This window comes from Semicossyphus pulcher, unplaced genomic scaffold (assembly GCF_022749685.1).
Source record: "Semicossyphus pulcher isolate SPU_LCO1_2020_fin unplaced genomic scaffold, fSemPul1.0.p SCAF_27, whole genome shotgun sequence".
NCBI lineage: Eukaryota > Metazoa > Chordata > Actinopteri > Labriformes > Labridae > Semicossyphus > Semicossyphus pulcher.
The window spans coordinates 2370233-2382930 of record NW_027211701.1 but is presented as its reverse complement, the minus strand read 5'-3'; the positions used below and the strand labels follow the sequence as shown (position 1 = coordinate 2382930).

The 12698-nt window shown below is 42.6% G+C and overlaps 1 protein-coding gene across 1 annotated transcript; it reads right to left on the bottom strand.

The window, feature by feature from the left end:
* Positions 1-9240: 9240 nt before the first annotated feature.
* Positions 9241-9612, bottom strand: LOC138604775 (histone H4). The gene has a single exon (XM_069676765.1). It carries the CDS (start codon positions 9610-9612, stop codon positions 9241-9243), a length of 372 nt encoding a protein of 123 aa, XP_069532866.1.
* Positions 9613-12698: the final 3086 nt, after the last annotated feature.

The window sequence follows — 12698 nt, the reverse complement described above, 5'->3', positions numbered from 1 at the left end:
CCATTATTCCACAAACATCGTGTGCTTGATAACAGTTTATATAATGTAACATGTATTTTATATTAATAAACTATTCACATGTTGATGATGTTGGTTTGTTGTGTTTGTGTTTCTGCAGCTGTCAGCTGGTTAACAGACAGAAAATTATATATTAAAATGATTTCAACTGTTTTTCTCAGGAACTAATATTGTTTTCAAATGTTCACCGAAGTCTGACTGTAAAATATTTAATAACTTTCTATAACCTGTTAATCAGTAACCACACCACCTGTGAACAGGTTCAAACTCGTTCTGCAGTACAGTGGACAGTTAACGTCTCTCTGAGGTGTGTTTGATGTGTCTCTTTCAAAGGGCCTGAATGGAGTGACCTTTGACACTTTCATGAAACTTCTTAAACAGTAAAACTTCTTTGCACACAATTCCAGAAATCGTGTGAGCGCAGTTTTTACTGCATGCGTCATGCAAAGACCTGAGAAACAGAAGGACAAACCTTGACTCAGCAGCCTTTCCTGCCTGTCCATTCACGCAGAAAGAACTAAGGCCCTGGATGTCCTGAAGATGATGGACTCACTGACACTAAACCAACAACAGAAGCATTGTCCTTCTGTAGGAACGCTTCATGAGTTTTTCTGTAGTTGTAATAAACATTAATCCATTAAATGTGATGCGCAGCAGGGTACATGTGTTTTTGTTTTAAGATTGTGATATTCATTTTGGTTTTTCGTCTGTGTGTGTGTGTGTGTGTGTGTGTGTGTGTGTGTGTGTGTGTGTGTGTGTGTGTGTGTGTGTGCAGATAATAGACATAGGCTGTTTACACACACCGGCTGCACTTTGGACAGGCTATTATTTCATTAATTGTATTTCTGACATTGTGATAGATGTTTAATCCATTGCATTTAATGCAAAGCGGGACACAGGTATTTTTTTTTTAACAAATCTGATCAGCAAGATCGTGATGTTCATTTCAGTCCAAGTGTGTGCACAGTTCACAGGCTGTTTGCACTTCTTGTTGCGGCTGCACTTCTTCTCATTATTCATTTTATTCCTGACGTTGTGATAACCATTTCGTCTGAAACACTACCGATGCACAGCTGTCTGATTTTGCACAAGAAATGCACTTGTCATGTTGGATGTATTGTGTTGTTGCTGCTGGGTGCTGTCCGGTGCTGCAGGAGGATGAAGTCTTCACCTTGACATGTGAAACGTTTCTGTCCTTTAGTCAGTTGTTTTAAGCTCTTAGCTATTTTGTTGAATATTCTTAGGACAAATTCAGTTAAAGACTACATATATATCGAATGTGCTTTGTACCAGAGCTGTTGTTATGGAAAACAACAAACTTGCTTATAAAGTCACTCTAATGTCACGAGAAGCGTTTATTTTCTTAGCACCCCGGCGTATTGGCACCCCCTTGGCTCCGGTGGAGAAAAAGTCCAGGCTCCGTGCCTGATCATACAGGTGTTTCTATTTTCTGGTCAAAAATTGGCTTCAGTTAACAATCATCTCGAGATTTTCTTATTTCTCCTACAGTTTTGTTCTTTCTACCAACTCAGCCCACAGAGCAACACAATGCAACAGTACATCCACCATCTCTACTGTTCTCAGATCAGTTTAACAGCCGCTCACACAAACATGAAAACTGTTGGTTACGTTACCTTCTGATGGAGAAAATGAGTGAGTGAAGGTGAAGGTGAGTGAAGGTGAAATTAAAAAGCAGCTTCAACCAGGAAACCAAGCAGAGAAAGAACAAACATGTAAGTGACAGCAGGAGGTTTCCAAAGGTCTGTAGATTCACATACAGTCCCGACTCTCTCTGCTCAGCTTCACACTGAAGTGTTCTTTAAGGAAATGTGATCACAGAGCAGCTCTGAACTTTGGAACAAACCACCTGAAATAACTGCAGTCAAACTTTAAGAGACTGTATAAAACTTTACCAGTTAGATTATAAAGGTCTTCATTTACACTTTTATACTCACTTTTTTTACAACAAGGAAATAAAATGTAGAATGATGACCTTGTTTTTCTCTTTAACGTGACGTACAGATCAACAACATATCTGTCGTGAACTGGAAAGATATTAAAAGCATAAAATGTCTTTTACACACAGTCGTACACAGTGTGTTTACAATAACAGTGTGTTTACAATAACAGTGTGTGCATTTTATGTATGTGTTCTCTTGCATGTGTTCATGAGGACGGTGTGTTTATCAATCAATCAATCAATCAAATTTTATTTGTATAGCCCTAAATCATAGTCATTAAGTTATCTCGAGACACTTTACAAAAAGAGCAGGGGGGTACACTACGAAGCAGGATCAGGTGTTATCGTGGTAACTTCAGGGTTAACTCCGAGTTTTCAGTACTATGAAGCTGGTTCACTTCTTACCGGGGTAGATCACCATGGTAACTTGAACTGAACACCTAACCTGCTCCGGAGCAGGTTATGTCCCAGATAAGAGATTTACCTGATCTAAGCACCACCTGCTGACCAATCAGGTCTCTTGATTCAGGAGCTCTGTGAGCAGATCGTGAGAGGGAGGAGAGAGAGAGAGCGGTAAAACACTTCCTCTTTACCGCATGATTTTATGTAATGTATGAAATATATTCATTGTGCTTTACTGATATACATCTACAACAGAGACTGAAAAAACACTCTAGCCTGAAGTACTTTTGTACTCATAAGATATAACAGTAAGCATTCATACTGCTTTAAATTGTGTTTTATAGGCTGTTTATTTTTGTGTCATTAACGCAATGAAAAAACATTTGTGCAACGTAATAATCTAATGTAACAGGCTACACGAGTGTTATAATATATGGTGCTCTAATGAGGGAGCAGTGATAGCTACTATTATATTTGCACATTCACACAGTCTGCTTCATTTATTTTGTTTAGCTGTTTGTCCTTCCTGCATCCAGCAGCTGCAGCTGAGCAGATTTCAGTCTGGATTATGTGTAACTTCTTCATATGTTTCTAAAATCAGAGTTCACTCTGAGTTTGTAAAATATGCCGGTCAGCTGACGGCTGACTTGCCCGTGTTTAGATTGGTCATTTGCTCCAAACAACACCCCTTTAATGTGAACGCGCTCATAGAAACCCTGGGTTGACTTATCGAGTTGATAACCAGCGTCGTGTGACCGCTGAGCACGATTGCCTTTGTCAGGTTAAGTGAAGCCAGATCAGGAAAAGAGACTCTGGGTATGTTGAACTCGCTTCGTAGTATAGGCGCCAGGTCTAGACCGTACTCGTTGTTATTAAGAGAGAGGCCAAACATGAATCACCATGAGTAGCACTGCCTCGACTGGATGGGCCGAAAAATTAGATAGAAGGAGATGCAGGATAGAGACAGGCAGAGAGAGCAACAACAACATATGTTCTTGTTACAACAACAACAACAACAACTTATTCATACTTATGGCTATTGTGGTAGAATTTTCCTTATTCAGGTCTTAGAGTAAGAAGATATAAGTTAAAGCATCCACTGAGGCCCAATGGACTCAGAGGTCAGGCATAAGGAGATAGTACTCCAAAGGTTCAGAGTGACCCTATAACACTAGAGATCGTAATCCTACTGTGTGCTGATGAAGATATGCACCGTTCGCAAGTTGTCCTTCAAGTTATCTGTTGTTGTGGACAGAGTGGCTCCATACTCGTTTCATGCCTCCTAACACTTGTTCCCGTCCCTCTGCCCATCTGGGGCTGTCTGTCTTATTTAACCATAAATTAGGTTGTTTACTAAGTACTTCTAAGACTAAGACTATTGGCTCCAGGGAGGTCCTTGTATGGTAGATAGTAAATAGACACTGTGTCTGTGACTGGTCTGTTAGAATTGACTTGGCATTACACTGCTGCTCCAAGTGTATTGTTTCCGTCACTTCTCCTTGATCAAGAATATAAACTCTTCAACTTAAGACATCTGAGTCTCCTGAGTCTTCTTCCTCGTCTGGTTCTTCAAGCTGAACGAATTCCATCACAGTTATGATGCCAATAATAGTGGTACACTAGTGTGGAGATTAGCAACAACAGCAGAGTCATGATGAAAGGCTGATGATAATGAATTAGCAAGAGAAGTAAAGTAATGATAAAAGCTGTAGTAATCGTAATTGTAACAGTTGAAGTCAACAGGTCTACTATTAGCATTAGCAACAACAACAATGATACTGAGACAGATGTTAACAGTTGTTTATGAGGACAGTGTGTACTGTCTGTCAGTGTAAGACTGTATGTATCAGCGCCTTAAATGTAATAGTTTTTTACAGTTGTTTACACACTAAAATGAAAATGTTCACATAATTAAAAGATATTTATACTCAAGAAGCAAAACACCTGTCCAGAGTTGCACAACAATAAGCACAGACTCAGCTTCACACTTTTTGCAAAACATTACACTCAGTGTATAGGAGCCTAAATGCTATTTTTTGTTGATAAGTATTTGAATAATAACTTAAGTTGATATGTGAAAAAAAGATTGTGGTTAATTATGATAAAAAAGAGGTTATTTACATTACTCACAGGTGAACAGTTCATATTAATAGGTTAGTACTTCATTCATTTCACTTAAAAATGTGTGGGTGTTTTTTGGTTTAAAAATCGCACATGTAACCTTTAATGCTGATGAGTGTGTGGGCGTGGTTAACGTAAAGCAGGCAGTCAGGTCAGTGTCATGGAGTGGAGCCACACAGTTTTTTGACCTCTTTGCTCTTTAAGTTACCTTTAGACTCCGCATTTTTGTTGTCTTTGGCTCTTGCCTTTCTTTTTTATTTTCATAATGCTGGACTATTGTATTTTGCCTTATTTTTCGGAGTAAACAATGAAAAGAAACGAAGGAATCGTGTGGAGTTTTTTTTTGTCGTTCAAGTGGATAACGAGGGAGGAGAGCGTCAAGCTCATGGCTTCACTGATTAGGAACCTACATTAGTCAAAAAAACTTGCTCTTCGTGGATTTATGGAACGTGGAACTGCCTGACAAACACGGAGACTTTTGGAAAAGGAAAAATCACAAGCTGCGAGAGGGAGCTCATCAGCCTGGCGTCGGATCGTTAATTGATGCGAGTCTACTCGCCGACGCATGTGAGTAAAAAAAAACAGGATCGTTGTTCGGCTGAATAACGAAGTGAGACTCTACGGTGCTTCGACTTCTTTATTGATTAAAAGTGGAAATAATACCTTGTTATGGATGAACAAGACAGTGGAAAGCGGACAGTAAAGATGACTGAGAAGGCCATAGAAGAACATACATCCAGACAGATCCAGGCACGCAGGTACAAGCTCTCCCAGATAACTAGATTGAAAAATCACATTGAACAATTAATGGAAGACGATGCAAATGTTGACACTGTAAAAAATAAGCTCCGTGTTGACTTCAGTGGCTTGCATCAGGAATTTTTGGAGCTTAATTCTGGCCTTCAGAAATTAATGAATGAGGAGGAATTTGCAGGAGATCAAAGGAACTGGTTTGATCCAAAGAATAAATCAATGGATGACTTTTTCTGGAAATGTGAGGATTGGATGAAAGAGGTTTTGAAGCGTGTTGAGCAGGCTGAAGAGTGTGACAGACAGGTTACACCTGCAGACAGTAGGTCTACATCAACAAAAGTGACCACTAGCGGTCGAAGTAAAGCTACATCACGGAGTGGAAGATCACGTTCATCAGCGTCTTCAGTCAGATTAAAGGCGGAAATGGAACAAGCATTATTAAGAGCAAAAGCTGCAGCTTTACGGGAGAAACTGGCCATAGAACAGGAAGAAGCAGAGTTTGAAGCCCACCAAAAAAGGATGGAAGCTTCACTAAAAGCTAGAAAAGAAATGCATGCAATGCAAACTGCACTGGCTGAGTCTGACGCTAAAATGGAGGTCTTACAAAAATATGAGAACACACAAGAAGATGGTAGCAAAGGTAAAGCGGATGATAATGGTCAAACAGACACAAGACCCACCTTACCAGCGCCCAGGGTTAAACAAAATACTCCAGCAGCAACTGACCAATTGGCTACTTCTGCGCCAAAGACTGAAATTAAAGAGCCACAGGGACCAGTGCTCGATGGGCTTTGCCAAGCCATCTCTCAGCAAGCCAACGTCACAGAGTATCTTGTGAGGAGTCACAAAGCTTCACTACTTCCTGATCTCACCATCCCAACATTTAAAGGAGACCCACTGGAATACAATTCCTTTATTAGAGCCATTGAACATGGGATTGAAGGTCGCACAAGTGACAATCGTGATCGTCTTCAATTTTTGCTACAGTACACAAGTGGACAACCACATGAGTTGGTTAAGAGCTGCATCCACATGGAATCTTCAGCAGGATATGCTAAAGCAAAGCAAATGTTGAAAGAGTTCTTTGGTGACGACTTCAAGATAGCGGAAGCGTACATAAAGGAAGCTTTGGACTAGCCCACAATCAAGCCGGAAGATGGTGCATCCCTTCAATCCTTCGCACTATTCTTAACAGGTTGCTCTAACACAATGACAGATATTAGCTACATGGAAGATTTGGATAACACAGCTAATATAAAGGCACTGGCAAATAAACTTCCATACAAGCTCAAGGAATCCTGGAGGAAGTCCGCTTGCGACCTGCAAGAAAGAACAAAAAAAAGAGTCAAGTTCGAGGACTTTGTTGACTTTGTGAATAAGCAAGTTAAGTATCTTCTGCATCCACTCTATGGAAACATAAAAGAAAACACAATAAACACGAAAGAGCCTGTAAAACAGAAACCGAAACCACAATACGCAGAGACACTCAAATCAAGGAAAGTGTTCACAACAGTTGTTGTGCCCCCAAAGACGGAAAATGAAAAACAGACAGCAGCAAAAACACAACCTGTCTCAGTCGATGGTTTCAGCAAACCTTGTGTTTATTGTAATGGAGAGCAACACAGTCTCACAGTTTGCAAGAAATTCAAGAGCAAGCAACATAAAGACAAGATTGGTTTCTTGAGGAGCAAAGGTCTGTGTTTCGCATGTTTAAAGCACGGTCATATGAGTAGCAGCTGCAAACAGAAGCTTCAATGTGAAGAATGCTCCAGACCGCATCCCACATCATTGCACATTACTAACAAAGACACAAGAGAAGACACAGGAAAGGACTGTTGTGATCAGCAATCTGTTTCAAGTGCCCTTGTACGAACGGCTGAAACCTTTGGAGTCACAGGGGCCGGTAAAGACGATTACGTTCTTTCCATCGTTCCAGTGTGTGTCAAGGCACAAAAAGGAACCAAGACAGTGACAACCTACGCGTTTTTGGATCCCGGTAGCTCGGCTACTTTCGCTACAGAGTCACTGATAAATCAACTGAACATGAATGGACGCAATGTAAGCATCTCATTGCGAACTATGGGACATGAATCAGTCGTGAACACACGCATTGTGGCTGGTCTGGAGATCAGCAGTTTGGACAGCAACCAGTTTGTTGAACTTTCGGAGGTGTATTCACAGAAGGACATTCCTGTAGCTAAGGACAATATTCCCCGCCAAGAGGATATTGACAGTTGGCCCCACCTAAAAGAGGTGAAAATCCCCACTATCCAAGCAGAAGTTGGATTGCTCATTGGAGCAAATGTTCCCAAGGCGATGGAACCGCTACAAGTGGTCAACAGCGTGGACAATGGACCATACGCCGTGAGGACAATATTAGGCTGGACAGTGAACGGACCACTCAGAGGTGGAAATGACACATTGGAGGCAAACACACTGACAGGAATTACTGCAAACAGAATCTCAGTAGCCAAGCTTGAAGAACTTTGGCAGCTACAATTCAAGCAGGACTTTCCAGATGCTGGACAAGACGAAGACATCGAGATGTCTAAGGAGGACCATCAGTTTATCAGCATGGTGTCACAGTCTGCTGTACTTATAGACGGTCATTACAATGTTTGTCTTCCAGTGAAGAAAAAATGTTTGTGTATGCCGAACAACAGAGCAGTTGCGGAGCAACGTGCACTGAACTTACGGAAGAGGTTCTCAAAGGACGGCAAGTTCTATGGAGAATATGTGGCGTTCATGGACGACGTGCTCAAGAAAGGTTACGCCGTGAAGCTTGTAGGTGATGAGTGTGAACCTACTGAGGGGCGAACGTGGTATTTGCCTCACCACGGAGTAAGACATCCAACCAAGCAGAAGTTGCGCGTCGTGTTCGACTGCAGCGCAAGCTTCCAAGGAATATCATTGAACCAGCAGCTCCTACAGGGTCCGGACCTTACAAGCTCGCTGGTGGGGGTCCTCATGAGGTTCCGCCAGGAGGCTGTGGCGGTCATGGCAGACGTGGAGGCCATGTTCCACCAAGTCAAAGTGAGTAATGAAGACACGGATCTCCTGAGATTTCTATGGTGGCCTGGCGGCAACTATGAGCAGGATCTCGTTGAACATAAGATGCTGGTGCATATCTTCGGCGCAACATCATCGCCAAGTGTCGCCACCTTTGCGCTCCAGAAATGCGCAACAGATTTCGCAGAGGAGTTTGGACAAGAGACGGCTAAAACAGTCAGGAAAAATTTTTACGTGGACGACCGTCTTAAGTCGGCTTCTGATGAAGATACAGCCATCACACTGTGTGCTGAGTTGAGAAGCATGTTGGCAAAAGGAGGATTCCGGCTGACAAAGTGGTCAAGCAACAGCAGGAAGTTGCTTAACTCAATCCCAGAAGAGGAAAAGGCTCAAGGGTTTCAAGATCTGGACTTAGATGAGGACAACTTGCCCATGGAGAGAACATTGGGTATCCAGTGGTGTGCCGAATCAGATCAGTTCAGGTTCAAGATCAACCTTAAAGATTGACCACACACTAGGAGAGGCCTGCTTTCCTTGGTCAGCTCAATTTTTGATCCGCTGGGCTTTCTCGCTCCAGTAATATTGCCCGCCAAAAGAATCCTGCAGGATTTATGTCGGCAGAAGTATTGTTGGGACGAAGACCTGCCAGACACTGTGGTCAAAGGTTGGAATAAGTGGATCTCAAGTTTGCCACAGATTGAGAAATTTGGAGTTGACAGATGTGTCAAGTCGAAGTACCTTGGTGCGCTAGTCTTTGCGCAGCTTCATCACTTTGCTGACGCTAGTGAAGATGCCTACGGCACCACAAGCTACTTACTGCTGCGCTTTTCAACGGGTGAAGCTCAATCCACCTTGATCCTAGCAAAGACAAGGGTCGCTCCCTTAAAGTCACCAACTATTCCCAGAATGGAACTGACAGCGGCCACAGTCGCAATAAAAATGGACAAGCTTCTGAGGAAAGAGCTTGAGTTGGAGCTTCACGAATCCATCTTTTGGACCGATAGCACGGCTGTGCTAAAGTACTTGAACAGTGAGAGCACCAGATTCAAGACGTTCGTTGCTAACAGGGTTGGCACAATTTGGTACACCACATCCATGGCGGTCTCGGTCTTTCTCTTGGCGTGTTCGGTGTAGGTGACGGCATCACGGATGACGTTCTCCAGGAACACCTTCAACACACCGCGGGTCTCCTCGTAGATCAGACCGGAGATGCGCTTCACTCCACCACGGCGAGCCAGACGGCGGATAGCGGGCTTGGTGATTCCCTGGATGTTATCACGGAGGACTTTACGGTGACGCTTTGCGCCTCCTTTACCGAGTCCTTTGCCGCCCTTGCCTCTTCCACTCATGGTCACTAGTCGATGGTTTAAAGTCGAATATGCTCTCGAACGTAACGTAAGAGATCATGAGCCTGGAGGGATAGCTCAGGGCTTGTGCCCTTTTTTATTTTAGGTGGTCATGGCTTATCTGGTTTTAAGAGGGGCGGAAGGAACCAAGGGGCTCTTGAGGTTGGAGGACGGATGTGGACCAAGGCACAGACAAACAGAAAGGACAAAAAAAAAAAAAAACGACTTGTTGTGTCACTTACATTAATATGTGTGTGTGCATGTGGGTGATATTAAGTGATATTAGGTGATTTTAGGCACTAGTTGTGGTGGACTAGTGTTCTGTTTGTAGGTTTTGATTACTCGATTATGGGGGGTTGAGTGACTTTGGCCAGCTGTAGGATGGATGACAGGGGGGTGTTGGCTGTTGCTTGTGCTTCCTTAATGATCTTCTGGAGGGCGGGGTTGTTTGTTGCTGTCTTCAGGTATTTCAGTGTTATTGCTTGATGTCCTTGTCTTACGGTTTGGATGCCTGTTATGGTGTGTGTGTAATGGTTGCTGATGTAGAATGGGAGCTTCTGTGCCAGTTTCAGTGCTTTGTTCTGGATGGTTTGAAGTCGTTGTAGCTGGTTGTCTGAGATGGTGATCCAGGCGGGGGCAGAGTATTCAAAGAGTGGTCGGATGTATGCCAGGTAGACTTTGATGACTGTAGAGGATGATGCGCCGTGCTTTCCGCAGAGGGTTTTGAGGTGGTTGAGTCTGTTATTTGCCTTTTGTTCCAGGTTGTGTATGTGTTTTGTCCAGGTCATGTTGCTTTGAAATGTTACTCCGAGGAATGTTGCTTCTTTGCCGATGTTGATTTTCTGGTTGTATAGTGTTAAGTTGATGTTGTTGTTGGGCTGCAGGTGTTGGTTTTTGGTGAATAGGAGGCATTGTGTTTTGGCAGGGTTGAGTTTGATCCGCCACATATTTGACCAGTTTTCTATTTCATTTATGCATATGTTGAGTTTTTTGGCTGCTAATTGTGGAGTTTTGGAGCTTGACCAGTAACAGAGATCGTCGGCAAACTGTGAGACGTTAGCTATGTTGCCTGGGGGGTAGTAGATGTCAGAGATGTACAGAAGGAAGAGAAGTGGACTTAAATTATTATGCCATACTTTGTCAAATGCTTTTTCTATGTCGAAGAATATTGCCAGGGTTATTTATTTTTTGTTGAAGTTTCTGTGGATGTCTTCTGATAATCGGAGGATGTTGTCTTTGGTGGTTCGTCCTTTCCTGAAGCCGGCTTGGTGAATTCCTAGGAGGCCCATTGATTCTATGTGGGTGGTGAGGCGTGTGGTGAGTATTCTTTCAAACAGTTTTCCTATGTGGCTGAGAAGGCTTATGGGATGGTAGCTTGTGGCGTTGTGAGGGTCTTTTCCTGGTTTATGGATCATGGTGATGACTGCAGCTTTCCATGGTGAGGGGAAGTGACCAGTGCTTTGGCAGGCGGAGAAGAGCTGTCCAAGGTGCTGAAGGTATGATGCTCTCTGAACGATTCACAGCTACATATATCTTGTCTGACGACCTAATAGAATACATGGTCCGCCTCTTCTTCTTCTTCTTCTCTTCATGGCAGTCGATGATTCTCTCTTCAGAGCATTAGCGCCCCCACTGATCAGCAGCTTGAATCAGGGACAGCATGTCTCCTGTAAAAGTGACTGAGCTCCACATCGTCCAGTGGTGGAAGAAGTCTTTAGATATTTGACTTCAGTAAAAGTTTCATAACAGCAGTTTAAGAAAAAACTGTTTGACATTCAATCATTTTAAAATAACTTTAATACATAAAGTTAAAGTTACAAAGATGTGAGGCACTCAGAGGGGATAAGGCCTTAATGTCTGAAACACATAGGCATGTTTTTACTGAGTCTGTAACAATGAAGACAGACAGGCTTTGTATTAATTAGAGCCTCAGATCTTTTCAATCACTTCAAACTTGTATCCCCACACGAAGAGTGCAAGACGGCACCTTTTTCACACCCATGCCACACTCCATGTATCTATTTTATTATTTTATTGACCAATTTAAAACACCTCTTGCTAACCTCATACACAGCTGCCTCTCTATCGTCATCCTCAGTTCAGGATCTTACAATTTAGTGATGCTAACATCGCGTCCCCACAAACATCCAATTTCTACTGAGCTGTCTTTAGCAATAATGTTTTTAGAAGAGCAAAAAGTCATTTGTAGATCTACTGATGTTTTCAACACGTGGAGGACTTGTTCATGAGACAGCCGTCTGCCTTTCTGTCTCTGCTAACAGTGGAACATGAGACCTTCAGGTACTGTAAAGATGATGAGAGATACCAGTGTAGCCGTTAGCAACTTTATTTAATTGTTTACATCTTGTGGGTGTTCCCCCTGTAATAGTAGGTTCTTATGTGTATACTGTTACTACAAACACAAACTCCGGCCTGCTTTGTATTTCAAACACTTGCTGTTGGGTTAAACTCTTGCACATTTTAGCAGCTCTGATTCAGACCAGACAGTTTCCTCTCTGTTATCTCTGGATACAAAACCATTGAGGAAATCTTTCTGCTGGATTGTGCTGTTGTCAGGGTTTTGAGTTAAACAAAAAGGTGAGGACCCAGATGCAGACTTAGATAGATAGGTTTAATAAGCAGAAGGCAAAAAATGCAAAAACCAAATCTAACTCCAACAAAAGACAAAAAGGAAAATCAAAAAGGCGGAGCAAAAAACTTACAACAAAACCAGGAACAGGTAATCCAAGAGACATGAGGGGTCAGGGGAAGCACAAAGAATATCCATCATGGACATAGACAAAACTCCAGAGAAGGACGACACAGGATGGACGACATAGACTCACGTACGATAGATCACAATGAACAGGCAACGAGACAGGGGAGCACAAAGACTAAATAAACTTAGGAGGTGAGGCTAATCAGACGCAGGTGAGACAATCAAGGGAGCAGGTGAAAACAATAAGGGCAGGGCACATAATCAAACAGGTGGGAAAACACACAAAGGCAGGAAGTAAAACAAGACAAAACATACATAGGGCAAGAACTACAAAATAAAACAGGAAACACTAAAAACCAAACTCAGGACT

What these genes read in the sequence shown, in the direction of transcription:
- LOC138604775 (XM_069676765.1), bottom strand. Translation starts at nt 9,612, where the DNA reads ATGAGTGGAAGAGGCAAGGGCGGCAAAGGACTCGGTAAAGGAGGCGCA.